General features: G+C 27.6%; 1 protein-coding gene across 1 annotated transcript in view; it reads left to right on the top strand.

Moving 5' to 3' along the window:
• Positions 1 to 239: 239 nt before the first annotated feature.
• LOC113385782 (protein suppressor of sable-like) overlaps positions 240 to 15,303 on the top strand; it is a 38,295-nt gene continuing 23,231 nt past the window's right edge. Inside the window, exons 1-14 of the mRNA XM_026623618.1 lie at positions 240 to 313; positions 4,490 to 4,758; positions 5,239 to 5,420; positions 5,760 to 5,880; positions 5,953 to 6,066; positions 6,127 to 6,249; positions 6,301 to 6,566; positions 6,792 to 6,849; positions 6,938 to 7,063; positions 7,277 to 7,700; positions 8,137 to 8,486; positions 11,403 to 11,521; positions 12,651 to 12,733; positions 12,804 to 14,083. Coding sequence (XP_026479403.1) covers positions 312 to 313; positions 4,490 to 4,758; positions 5,239 to 5,420; positions 5,760 to 5,880; positions 5,953 to 6,066; positions 6,127 to 6,249; positions 6,301 to 6,566; positions 6,792 to 6,849; positions 6,938 to 7,063; positions 7,277 to 7,700; positions 8,137 to 8,486; positions 11,403 to 11,521; positions 12,651 to 12,733; positions 12,804 to 14,083 — 3,517 coding nt within the window. The 5' untranslated portion in view covers positions 240 to 311. The remainder of the gene's footprint in view (positions 314 to 4,489; positions 4,759 to 5,238; positions 5,421 to 5,759; positions 5,881 to 5,952; positions 6,067 to 6,126; positions 6,250 to 6,300; positions 6,567 to 6,791; positions 6,850 to 6,937; positions 7,064 to 7,276; positions 7,701 to 8,136; positions 8,487 to 11,402; positions 11,522 to 12,650; positions 12,734 to 12,803; positions 14,084 to 15,303) is intronic.

Genomic DNA, 15,303 nt, shown 5'->3' with positions numbered 1-15,303 from the left:
GTGAATGAAATTTATAAAGCAATTTTGAGGTGCTGCATACTTTCGGTAATTTGCAACGTAGTAATTAAATTATTAAGGCTGATTTATTGAATAGTGAACGATGGCCTTTTGCTCTTTGGGCTTGACGTTATCGATTTCGCACCCATACTCGCATACGAAAACCTATGTCGACGTTGCTCGTTATCTTATCTGTCGTACGCGTCGAAATTCTTTTCATTCATACATTTGCTCGCATTATACACAGTATAATAGTAATAACAAAAGGTGTAGGCTGATTATTATCGAAATAACTTTATAATCCAGATAACGTAATGTATATAAAATTCTTTTTATATTTAAATATACGCGGACGTAAATGGTTTTGTTAATATTAGATATTAGTTTTATTTTTAACAAACAAACGACTCATATTTCATATTTGATTGTTATATAATCGTTTTACCTTGAATCGTAGATCTTACATTACGTATGGCGTTTACTCATGACTTGCAAAACTGTTCTATTTTATAAAAAACGAAACAAATTTATCTTAATATAGTACAGCAATCTTTTTTCACAAATGTTAAAATTTTTATCTTTTGAAACTTGTTTCGAAATGCATACTTATATGGTAATATAAATGTATTGCAGTACAGGTACATTACAATTTTAAAAAAAGCTTATATACAATTAGGGCACTTTTATAAAATCTTGAATCATTACTGATTTAAGTTTTAAGAAATGATAAGATATGATTTGTTCTTTGCTTATAATATACATTTTTGTCAAAGCTAAATAAATCTAAAAAAATATACGTTATATACGTCCTATTCACGCACACAATTGGTACATGTACACATTGGTACTTTATTAATATTATTCAAATATTTAGCTTTTCCCCCATTTTTCAAATATTTTAGTTTTTTTTATTGCTCAAATTAACGATATTCATTTTCGTTGTAACTGTGATAGCAACACAAAGATTTTGGTAATTTAATTCTGCTTAACTTAATTTTCACATAACATTATAAAATATTTCAATATAAATTTTTGTGTAAATTTACGACATTTCAATATTTAGACCTGGTAATTAGGTATAAATAAACTATTTTTTCCATTCACTATTGAAAGTCAAAGGGAGTTGAAGTTTAGAAACTTATATTACAAGAATGTCGATGTTGCTAGTTTGAAATGTGATGCTCCTATTATCCATTTATGATGGTAAGTTGAACGTAAATTACTCTACAACAATAAAATATAATTTGGATTCAATGGGATACTTTAATATGAAACTTGGTTAAAAGTAATATTTTGAAAAGAGAAGTTATGTAATGAACCATATATTTAAAGAATTTTATCATTATCAAAATTCTATCGCAAGTTTTCTTTGCTTTATAATGAGTAATAAAATTTGTTTGTAGATTCCTACTTTCAGGAATCTTAACAATCTAAAATAAATATTTCGAAGTTGCGTGTTGGGACTCCAACCGCAAATCGAATGGAGGTGACAATGGTAAGATATACTATTCAATAGCGAAAAATTATGCTACGGCATAAACATTTGTTTATTGAAGATTTCAGGAATAAGAATCTGCAAGCAAAATTGTTTACTCAAAGCACCATATTTTGAGCTTTATTTAGCTGTCCCCAGTAATAACATTTTTCAAAAAGCTTTATTTAAATTATTTTCTATAAAGTTATTACTCAGAACACATATAATCTCAATCAGACCATTTTTTGGAGCTGTAGTAAATACTATAAATATATTTTATATTTGAAGAAGGTAATAAAAATAGACCGACTTATGGAGCTGGCAACATCGATGTACTTCTAATATAAAGACTGTGTAAAACAAGAACTTAATGGTATTCCTCGAGTTCCTTAAATATGATTTATAAATTAGTATTCAATACTAACTATTAGCTAAGAGCAGTTTTGTTGTTAAAGTTGAAAAGTTTTGATTCAAGTTGGTAAGATTATTATTTATTATTATCGCCGACTGCGAGTTAAATCGAAAATTTAAAATAATCTTTATATTACTAACCTTAGCGGATTTTTATTATTGTATTACCCAAAATTGATCAGTGTGAAATAAGTTAGAAAATAGGCAGATTATTCTATCCAATTGTTTTGATCACTATTAACTTTTGTAATGCCAAACATTTATTAACCCATTCGATACCGATTGTGCACCGTGTGTGCAATAATAATAGAGCAATTATCAGTTATTAAGTAAAATAGTCTTCGAAATAAGATTTTTTTTTGAATTAGTAGTATCTGTAAAGTATAGAAAAACTAAATTTGGCATTGGTTTTATTGCAAACATTTTTTTGGAATTTCGAAATCTACATTTTTGGAAAATATCAATGTGAACACCCATATTTATCTAATTCTATTTTTCAAATTTATCACCAACAGCAATAGTATCGCCTTCTATATATACCGCCTAAACGAACAAACTAAGAAATAATTTATTTCTTGTTTATATTATTTTCTTCATTATTCAACTTATTTTATTGACTTTATAATATTTCTTATAAAATTTCTTTGCATTTTATTCTGTATTACATTATTGAAAGAGCATCATAACGATTTTATATTATCTAATTATTTTTATAAATTTTAATGATGTATTTTTATTTTACCTGACTTTGCCCACATGGTATTCAATCCGTTCCTTCAATAAATTTTTTCTGAGGAGCGAGTTCATCTTATTTATGAAAATTTGCTTACGAATTGGCTGATTTCTGTAGCAAACAAGTTTTATTTATTAAAAATGAACAATATAAACAGAAAATAAATTTTCGCTCCTGGAGACCACGTTCGAAAAAAATCGCCGTCTCGAATGGGTTAAACTTATCTGATTGCCATCTAAAAATATATTTGGCTTTCATTGTTGTACCAAGAAAATATTTTTACCATAAGGAGATTTAATTACTGCAATTAGATTAAGAACTAATCGATTTTATTCGAATAATTTGGAATAAAGTGTTTTCGATTTTTATAGCTTTCAATTCTACGAGTCAGTCCACAAATTTTAGAGAAAGCCTTTTGTAAAATAATACACTTAAGGATTGAAAATGTGAAACGTTTTACTGCTGTTATATTTCAATACCGCTCAGGATATATATATATATATATATATATATATATATATATATATATGTGTGTGTGTGTGTGTGTGTTTGTTTTATTGTCAGCTTCGTTTTTTTTTAATTTTCAATTCAAATTTTCGTAATAATGGTTCATGCACCTTATATTATACTGAAAAACCGTTCAAATCAGTTCTTATTATATAACACACGCGACAATAATTTTAATCTCATAAGTAGCAATTAATTTTACTTTTTAAAAAGTTATTCTTTGAAAATTTACACATTGTTAAGATCATCTATACTATAACATAATTCTTTTCCTCATTGGATTTCTGTTTCATAAATAACAAGCGTTTCATTTGGTTGCCGTAGGAATGCTAACATAGATACGAACTTAGTTTTGTGCTATTTTATATTTAATATGAGGAAATTTAAAGACTTGCAATTGTAAATTTATTTACTTGCGACTTTGGTTTACCGAGATTATCTTCTAGAACGTTATAAACAATTCAAACAGTAATAGATTTTAATTATTTTGAGAAAGTATGTATTCTAGCACGTACAGTACGATATATTGCATTTTAAAGGAAACAAGAACAAAAAATGAAGTTAATTCTACTTGTTTACTTCGATTCATCATTCGGTTCGCTGATATAAGCCGTTACGATTAAGAATAAAAAGGATTCAATTATCATAAATTAGGAAAATAGGTCATTGCTAACTATAAATAGAATTTTGTTGAAATTGAATATTTTTATTGCATTAATGATACAATATTCGATGGTGTTAACAAAGCCATTTAGCATACTATTTACGCTTCAGCATATGTTTCTTATCTGTGCTTCCAGCATGGACAAAAGGCTCATATGATTCGCTAACACATTAATGCACCCATAGATTATATCTATAACAAAAACGGTATGGTAAACATTTTTGGACGATTTTATGAATGAAACTGATTTTTTTCTGAATACTTGCATTTGTCATGGCCGTTTTGTTTTTCAAATTATTTTTATTGAAAATTTGTGCGTTAAGTTCGTTGATGCCCATATAATGATTCAGTAAGATGTTGTCCATAAGTTGCTGGACCATTTTTTCATCCTCTATGTTTCTGCTCTCTCGCGAAATATTTATTCTAAAAACTTTTTTATACTTTGGCAAAACTACGTGCAAATGGAAAGAACAGCGTTTCAGTCATGTTGCCCCACTTTAAACTCCAATAATTAATATTTTACTGCTGAACTTATATGTATTTATTCAAAATTCTAAATTACAAATACAAAATTGATACGTGGGTTAAATTTCTATATAAGTATTATTGTTTAAAAAGTTCTGAATAAGTGTCGTTATTGATTTTTTTTTAATATGATATTGTCTACGGCATAGTTTGTATAAAGTGTTTCATTTTTCATAAGGGTCCATCCTCCGGTTGAGAATTCGGAGGATTTAGAGGACGGTGAGATAGAAACTGATGATGAGGACAATAATAAACCACCAGAACCTATTAAGCCTGTAGAAATTGTTAAGCCACAATCCCCAGTTACACTGAAAACTTCAGAAAATGCCAAATACAGTGATAAAAAGCCATATTATAAAGAAAAATATAAGAAATCCAGCAAACACAGCAAAGAAAAAAGATCTAAGAGTATCTCTGAATCAAATCACTGTGACATTAATAATGAAGGTATACTAGAACATACAATTACTTCAAGTTGATATAAAATTGTGATGACCACAAGTTCTGTACTAAAATTATTTTACTTGCCATAGAATTGAAGAAACATAGAATTTTATGATTAATAAATTACTTATTAATTATTACTTATTAAATCAATTACAAATATGTTTGAATTTGCTTGATAATTCTTTTTCCTCTCCAATTATCTAAATGACCACATTCATAGACACTATATGCTTGAAATATCTTTTTATTTAAAATGAGACCTTCTACAAATAAACAATAAGCAAACTCAGGATATCTCAAATGCTCAACATTCAACCCTTTCCACTCGCTAATTGCGGAATTTATACGTATTTTGCCGCCGGAGCGGCGGCACCCGAGTCGAATGGGTTAAATGTTGGTTTTGGTCAGACATACGAGGTTTTTTTGTATCAGAAGTTTGTTTAGTACATAAACTGTAATAGTATATATTTAAATTTACAGATGACTGGGCATCTAATGTTGAAAAAGCTATTGCAAATGCAATAAGAAAAGAAAGTGATAATAATGACACTAATTCATGTGATAATAAGGATAATAAGGAAGGAAGTAAAGATAGTCGTGGTAGAAAAAGAAGAAATAAATCTTCCAAAGGATCTTCCAATAAGGAATCTTCCAGTAAAAGGGTAAAAATGTTTCTATAATAATAAATGTTTTTAAAAGTTTTAACTTAACTTTTTCCAATGTATTGAGTATTTGAATATTTTCTATAATTATTAATATTTAATTATATTAATATTTAAACTTATTGACTTTGCTTGATATAATATAATATAATCAGTAATTAATAAAGGATGTTGATGTTTTATAACTTTTTATAATGGCCAGTTATAATAGGATATACGTAGGATATATCCTACTACTATTAAATTAACCCTTTCTTTTTTAATTTAACTAGAGTTAATAATTATTTTACTATTAAATTAACAATTAGTTATTTTTATATACAATAAATATTCTTTTAGCCTAAAGTTGAAAAAGTCAAGGAACCTAGCATACCTGATGAAGATATTGATGAAGATGAACTTCTTGGTATTAGGGGTGGCAGTCCTATTAATAACCTTCCAAACCCTTTGAAAATTGAAAGTGTGTATTTGTAATAATTAATGTTGCAGTATAAATTTGTTTTCGCAAATTTACAAGCTTCTTTATTTGCAGACTTTTCAGTTGATACCATCAACCAGTATGATTCTTACTCCAGTGGAGAAAGTCATGATTCAGATGGCTCACGAATTTTTGATGATCGTTCAAAACGTAGGCAGTCAAGAGGAAGTAAGTGTGTGTTATTTTGAGAGGAAAATTTATTGCAGAATTAAACAATTGTTTTTACAGCTTCAAGAAGACATGAGAGAAAGGGGTTTAAACGGCGTAATAACTCCAGCAGCAGGGATTGCCATCCTCTACAAGAACCAGATGGAGTCTGTTTATTTTTTTATGCAAGGAAAATGTCAAAAGGTAACTTTCATGACAAAATACTATAAAACTTTATCATTATTGATATTGAAGAACATCATGTTAATTGGCAATTCATTGTTTTGTTTGTTAAGAATGATGACTGTCAATATTCTCATGATGCGGAACCGACTCGTAAAATGGAATTGTGTAAATTCTATTTGATGGACTGCTGTGCTAAAAAAGATAAATGCCTATATTTGCATTCAGATTTTCCTTGCAAATTTTACCATATGGGTTTAAAATGTTTTCAAAAGGATGATTGTAAATTTGCTCATGGGAAACCTTTGACCAGTGATTTTAAAAATATTCTTTTGAAGGTATTTTTTAATATAACTTAATACAATTAGTTGAACTTTAACTTTAATATATTGGTGTTAATGGCTGTTTCAAATAATATGTTCAATTTCAAATAATATTAATAATTAGGATTAACATTTTAACATTGAAGTTTTTGGTGTGGAATGACTTACATTTAATATATGTACTAATAAATAACTATTAATAATTGCAATAAATAACTGTTAATAATTGTTAATTTGCAGCATATAGAAACAGCTCCAAAAGAAATTCTTGGAGATTTTCCACGTCTCAGTAGAGAAGGTATACTTTAGCAATTTATTTCTCTGAATTGATTTTTTGTGTCAAAATCATATATTATATATACATAATATTTTTAATTATTTTATAGGTGCTTTGAATATGGTTAATGCAACACAACAGAAACTTATGGAGCAACAAAAAACCCATGGGGTTACAAAATCTCCAATACCTTCATTATTTGAATTAAATATTCCCAAGCCTAAAAGTTTAGAAGGTTAGACTAAATTAATATTATTTCTAAATAATATAATAAATTAATAATTTTTTTTTTATTGAATTGTTTCATCACTTTACCAATAGTAAAATTCTTGATTAATTTTTAGCTGTATGTTGTTTAAAAGTATTCATTATCTTTTGCATGCTCTTTTATAAACTTTGACAATGTGTAATTTTATAAAGAAACAAATAAGTATATTTACAATTTCAGTTAAAAGTAGCAGATCCAGTAAAACATCTTCGGGTGTCAGAAAATCTAGGTGGTGTAATTCTCAACATTCATCTGATCCTAATGCTAAATCATCTTCCAGTTCATCACAAAACCATAATACAAATCAAAACCAAAATTATTTAAGTATTCAGAATTTAAATGGATTGCTTACATCCAAACAAATAAATGAGTTATCATTACTGGGAGTAACTAAATTAGATGAACTCAACCAATTAACAGTGAAGCAATTGAATGATCTAGGAATTACAATGATTCAGATTAATGAGATTCAACTGAATGCATTGAATATTCAAAAAATAACAAATTTGACGGCTTCTAATTCCAAGGCTGGGATACCATTTACGGCTGAAAATGGTAAAGATTTAGATTTGAGAATACCACCACCACAGCTGAGAAATGATATGTAAGTAAAAATTACTATTTTTTCAATCCAGTGGGGTCAAAACTTGTTCGCTCTTCAAGACATACTCTTTCTACATATTTTTCTATTTAAAACAGCATTGTAAACACTACTTAAAACATTGCTGTTTGTTGGCAAAACATTACAATATTGATCTAAATAATTGCACCAACATGAGTTTAACAACCTTAACTAAAATAAAACATTTGATTTTTAACATTTGCATCATCTTAAACTTTTTTTAATTTCTTGCTTTGCTTTTGATTTTGAGAATGGGCGTGCTATTGTTTTGTTCATGTATACATGTTTATATTATATATTGAGTTTATATAAATATGTGTATATATATATATATATATACACACATATTTATATAAACTCAATATATATATTATATATTTATATATAATATATATTAAAAAAAACATCATTATTTCAGAGTTTCTTTAGAGACATGTAATAAAGATGTAGACATGCGAATGATGCCAATAAAAAATAGTGATAAAAATAATTTGAATACAGTTGAGATTATGCCTGATTTGGGTGTTAATAAAAAAGACAATTCGCAATACTCCACACAAAATAAAGTCGACGAGAAGTTTTTAACAGAAAATAAGATGCAAGCAGCTCCTGTGATCGATTTTTCGCAATATCTTAAAGATTCTAGATTAAATTTGGATAAGGAGGTAAGAAGCAATGATATTGATGATCGAAAAAATGAAGAAGGAAAAGAAAATGAAAACAATACCAAATTGTTCAAAAAATCACTTGAGAATAAACTAGATGGTGGTAAGTTTATTTTATGAATTTCTATTTTATCTATATATATATATGTATATATCTACAAATCTACAAATCTAGACATATACAAATGCCAGCAAAATCTGATGATTTCTTGCTGATTCATTATTATATATATATATATATATATATTTTTGAATAGTCTTGAATTTGATGTTGATATATATGTTTAATTTGAGTTTAATATTCGGGCGTAACATCAATAAAAATAGTATGAGTTTTTTTAAAAATTTATTTATTTAAAATCCATACGTTTCGGCTAGCATCTTAGCCATCATTCAGTGGTAATCAAGTTAACTATAAAAATTGAAACTAAATAAATTATATGAAAGAAAATTTCATGGAAAAACAATAATAATAATAATAGTAATAAAACACTTACAATTTTGTATCCTAATATAGCATATGAAACCATTATTAATCCATGGTATGAGTATGTGCACATTGATAAGATATGTATTTTTTAACACAAACATCACAAATGGTAAAACACACTAATAATCATGATAACTTAACAAGTTGTCGAAACTCAGTATTTACTCTTCGGAGTTTAGGATAGAAATGTCACATTTTTCTCAAAGCAGTTTTTAGCATGTGTTGATATTTTTTGGAAAATTTAAAAGGCGATGGGATTTTGTTATTTTTTAAGGAATTTTGACACGCTATTAAGAAACCAAGTGTTCGTCTCGTTCAGGGCCGTATTGTCAAAGCGCTTGTTTATGACTCTGTCGTTATGTAATTGTAAAAACAACCCCTCAGCGAATCTTCTTTTAATTGTATTCTCTTCAAAATGTAAAATTTTAGGGTTAAAGAAATCGATATTATGATTTAAATTTTTAATATGCTCAGTTAACATTGTTTTAAATTGCTTGGGATTTTTTGAATTATTTTTGTGTTGATTAAGGCGTTTACTCAGGTTTTGGCTAGTTTCTCCAATATAAAAGAGTTCGCAATTAGAGCAATTAATTTGATATACTAAATTCCTGAGGCGGTCAAAATTGAACTTAGATTTCATTTGTGTGAAAATTGAACTAAGGGTTGCATCACAATTACACACCAACAGAATGCCACACTGTTAATTATTGTAATGCCACACTGTAAATATATATTTCATTTGAGTTTAAAAATCGGCGTTACATTAATAAAAAATAGTATGAGAGAAACCAAACGTATGGAATAATAAAGATGTTTTAAAAATCTTTATTTATATTTTTTCCAAGAAATTAATCATACATTTCAACATCAAATTTAAACACTTTCAACATATATATATGTATATAAATATATATATATATATATATATATATATATATATAATATATTTATATATAAATGGAAGGGAATATATATAGAAATGCATGATTAATTTCTATATGTTGAAAATGTTTAAATTTGATGTTGAAATGTATGATTGATTTCTTGGAGGGCGTAACATCAAGTAAAAAATAAGTAAAGTAAAGATTTTTTTAGAACATCTTTATTTTTCCATACGTTTCGACGTAAAATTCTACGTCATCATCAGTTGTGACGTGTTTTTGAATTTCTTCGATTATCACTAACACATATTAATATTACTTGTAAAAATTAATAATTAGAGACAAGCACTAAAAGCATTATTCTGTATGGCACTGGCCTCGGATACTTATTGTACGTGTATTTATATATAATATTTTATTTATTAATTACTTTTTATCTTTTATTCTTTTTATAAAAAAGAAATTACTGACATTTAGTGCTTGTCTCTAATTATTAATTTTTACAAGTAATATTAATATGTGTTAGTGATAATCGAAGAAATTCAAAACCACTGATGATGACGTAGAATTTTACGTCGAAACGTATGGAAAAATAAAGATGTTCTAAAATATCTTTACTTTACTTATTTGTTACTTGATGTTATCCCCTCCAAGAAATCAATCATATATATATATATATATATGAGTGAGTTCTTGAGGGCGATACATCAAACAAAGAAAAGCCAAAGATTTATAAAATAATCTTTATTTCCAAACGTTTCGACATTCAATTTAATGTCATCATCAGTGGATATTACGTTGGTTAGTTACATATAGAGAAGTGTACACAGCACTAGAGATTTGGCACTAACATTTATACAACTAACTTGTCAGCACTATGCATTTTTTTATATAATTTTTTTGTATGATGTAAACAGAAAAATGATAGTTTTATTGAACAAAAATGTAAGTAGAATTATGTAATTTCTGCCACGACTTCTGTACTTTGCTAGTACCGAGGCATGTACCAAATCTCTAGTGCTGTGTACACTTCTCTATATGTAACTAACCAACGTAATATCCACTGATGATGACATTAAATTGAATGTCGAAACGTTTGGAAATAAAGATTATTTTATAAATCTTTGGCTTTTCTTTGTTTGATGTATCGCCCTCAAGAACTCACTCATATATTTCAACATCAAAATTAACTACTAAATCATATATATATATATATATATATATATATATATATATATATTAATATATTAATATAAACTATTGATCTATTGATTGATGTATCTTCTGCGATCCTTAAATTTTGACCTTTTTTGGATTGCCTCGCCCAGTTTCATCAGCTAAAAATTTCTACACTATATGCTGCTGTTTAGTCTACTTTAGTCTTTAGTTTACTTGCTGGTACTTCAATTAAAAATTTCAACCCAATAAAATATAAAAAATATGATATGTTCAAATGAGACTTATATCAATTACATAATAAAAAAAAATTATAATAATTGTAGTCCTTAAAAATAATTGAAAAAGGTTCTGTGTCCAAACCAACCAAATGTTTTTTTTGACAACTTCTAATGAAACGGAACTCATATATCCAAATGCCATACAGTTGTTACATTTTCAGATAAAATTATCAGATTATGTTATTTTTCAGATAATAAAGTGGATGTGATGTCTAAACTTACTAGTGAAATTGACAAACTCTTAGACAGTGTAGTTGATGATGATGAAGCTTTACAAATTGATGAAAATTTGTATTATTCTGACGAAGGAGTAAGTGAATCATTATTGGATGTTTATGAATAGCAATACTTCACTTTTTTTACCTTATTTAATTTTAATAACTCAAATTAATATTATGTAATATTATATATATATATATATATACAGTAGGCCCTCGCCTTACACGGCACTCTGGGTACACGGTTCCCATACTACACGGAGCTAAAAATCCGACATCCCTCCGACTACACGGACTTCTTATTACGCGGTATTTGGTCAACAGCCCATAAGTCCGTTGTGCAAAAGGGTATTGTTGTAAATTTTGTTATCGACTTTTATCTTTTAGACATGCCTGATTGTATAATAGCCGCCTAAGAACACGTTTGAGCTGATTACTGCGTCGCGCCAATTTTTGAATAAGGTGTCAATTTTCGTCACGTCATTTACGTCATTTCGTCCGTATTTCTCCTACTTCAAGTTGTATTTCTTGGTCTCCATACAACGCGATAAAAATGGTGCGATTTGTACCAACTCTGAGTCTCTCATAACACGGTTCCCATACTGCACTATGTAAGGTTCCATAGAACGCACTACGAATTAGCCTGAATTGTATGTTAAATACGAGTTTCTTATAGCACGGTTCCTATACTGCACGGTACGCACTTGCCGCGTAAAGCGAGGGTTTACTGTATATATATATATATATATATATATATATATATATATATAATATATTGGAGTATTATATATATATTGGAGTGGGTAGATTTGTATGGGTCAAAAAAAGTCGCTTAGGCACACATGATTTTTGAATATTGGGGATCAAACTTTTATATTTATGGTCAATCTGGTGTGCAGTAAAAACATATAACATTAAGCTATTATTTTATTTGTTTGGAAAACTATTAGAATTGAACGAAAAATCTGTTATTAACATGTATTAATTATGTATATGTATTTTTAATGTAATGAGTCAAAAAATAAAAAAATTATTTAAAAGATTTAAAAATTAAAATTTGAATATTTTTCAGAAATTATATAAACTATGATAAATTTTTATCATGACGATATGAAACTTTGAATGATAAGAGCTAAATGTTTAATATATGTGAAGATGTAGAGAATTCATTTTTAATTTTTTGATTACTAGTTAATTATTTATTGTCATTATTTGTTCTAGGCTCAAGAAACTAATGTTAACTCAAATGATGAGGTTAATCTGGATAACAGTAAGGAGGAAAGCAAAAACAATGAGAAGAAAATGTAATAGACTCAAAACATGTTAAACTCCTTCTTTCTTTTCATTGTGCTAAATATATGTATTTAATTTCAGAGAAATAAGTTACCTACCTGAGTTGCCTGCATCTTACAGTGCTAATCTGATATCTTCTAACTGTGATAGCATGGAAATAAAATCTCCTGAGATAGAAAAGCAGGATACTAATTCAGCACCAGAAGCCCAGTGTGAATCAGAAGCTGATACTGACTTTCGGAAGAATGCTGATACGGATCTGCGGCGAACTACTTTTGGTGATACAGATTTACGACATGTGAGGATGGACACTGACTTAAGAAGAGTTCCTAAAGATATAGATTTAAGGAAAAGTAAAATAAACAAAGATGTTGACTTAAGACTCACTTCATCTCTAGAAATGCCGTTTAAACCAGTGACCCAATATACACCTGCATCTGAAATAGATGGCTCAATAACTTCCCATCCTCCTATTATTTATAAAGTGTATGAAATTGAAGTTTCTGCTCCTGATTATAGTAATATCATTCGATCTATTCCGCAATCTCAAGCTTTAATAGATCCACGGTTAAAAAAGATTTTTAAATTATCTTCAGATTCTCCAAAAACTGTAGAAGAGCCTGCCCCTGAATCTGTTAATTCTGCAGATGCAGCACCAAAAAAAACAAGGGTGGACCCTAGAAAACGTAAAGTGGAAATTGTAGAAGTGCCAAATTTATCACCAAAAGCATCAGTTTTAGACATTCAAGTTGTATTACAAACTTCCGATTGGTACAAAGAATTAAGTACAAATCAAAAAATTATGGTTAATCAACAACTGGCAGCCGTTTCAGGATTATTGAAACAGTTCAATCAAGATAAAAATCCTAATAAAATTTTTGATCTTGCTCCCATCAAATCAAATCCTATTTTATGCTCAATTCTCCATAATTTAGGTATTTATCTAACAGAAAATGGTCAGTTTGCTTATATTAAAGATAGTGTTGAACTAAATAGAAATCCACCAATGATAGAATCTATTCCACCTCACATAAATATGGGCCCAGTTTCTATGGGTCCTTGTATGAACCAGTTGCCCATGATGCCTGGAAATATGATGAATCCTACGGGTTTTGATAATAGATTTCAACCTGGAGATCCTAGAGTGGGCAATGGATTATTGGGACCTGCTCCAAATATGCCTCTTGATGGATATAATATTAATGGACAATATAATCATGATAATTACAATCAAAACTTTATGAATTATGGATTCAATAATGATCTCCCATGTGATGAAGAAAATTATTACAATATGAATCATAATAACATGAATCCTAATAATATGAATCCTAATAATATGAATCTTAATAATATGAGAGGTAATAGAAATGATGTTCCCCATAGCAATCATGAACACTGGAACAATAGGCATGATCGAAATATTGGCCCTAGAAGAAATTTTAATGATAGAGGGCGAGGTGGCGGTCATAGACCACGGGATCGAGGTGGGGGTTCTAGGAAGGATAAAATGAATAGGAAATAATTTAATTTAGGATTTAATCTGTAAATAGATTTTAATTTATATGGTAAAAACTTAGTTTTGCAGTATTTTTATGCAAAAGCAATAATATTTATGACAGTTTTGATGACAATTTATTTTAATTATTAGAAGATTCAAGAACTTATATTGGTTGTTGCAAATTATTTATTTATTAGTAGGTTAAATTGTATTATATATATATATATATATATATATATATATATATATATATATATATATAAGGTATACAAAATATATGTACACACATATTTTATATATTTTTTCTATTACATGGTAAAAATGATGAATGTGTATATATAGTGTTAGAAAAATATTTTGTAAAAATTTATACATTATTATGTAAAAGTGATACATGCAAATAGTAATAATTTAGAGAAATTCCATCATTGATTTAAATAAAACATAAGCAAGCTAAAATGATAAAAATTTTACATAAAAACTATGTTCACACTTAAATTATGTAACTAATGTGATAAATTAAAAAAATCATAAATTAATGTTTTAGTGTTTTGTGGTATTTGTTGTTTTACATTAGTATTTTTTTATATACGTATAATATGTAAGTGATATATGTGGTGAGTTTTATCGTGTTTAAAAGTTTGTTCAGTTACAATTTGTCTACAAGTTTGTCTCAATTAAAATAAAAAAAAAAAATAGTATCAAAATTATGTAAGTTTATGGTTAATATTAGGGACGACATTGACAAAAAAACCTTATTGACAGAACTGAAGTGGATTTGTTGATATTTATTTAATTAATTTTCGGACTATTTAAAAGCCAAATTCAACATAAATACTATGATAGACCTAAATTCTATTTTGTCTGTCTACTAAATACTTGCGAAAATCGTTTTGTTTAGTGAATTCATATAAGTGTTTAATAATACACTAATTAATTTATTCATGTGTTCATTTAAATTAATTAACTTGAAAATCTTTTTGTGTGGAATATTATTTGTAGTTGCCAGCTAGTTAAATATAGGAATAAAAGAAATATGGGATAATGGCGTGTTAAAAATAAGAAGTTAAGGAATGATAT

This window comes from Ctenocephalides felis, unplaced genomic scaffold, assembly GCF_003426905.1.
Source record: "Ctenocephalides felis isolate EL2017-DRISC unplaced genomic scaffold, ASM342690v1 CF-g0.4_SCAFFOLD_03571, whole genome shotgun sequence".
Lineage (NCBI taxonomy): Eukaryota > Metazoa > Arthropoda > Insecta > Siphonaptera > Pulicidae > Ctenocephalides > Ctenocephalides felis.
Note: the sequence above shows the minus strand (reverse complement) of the source record. Positions and strands in the feature narration are given on the sequence as shown.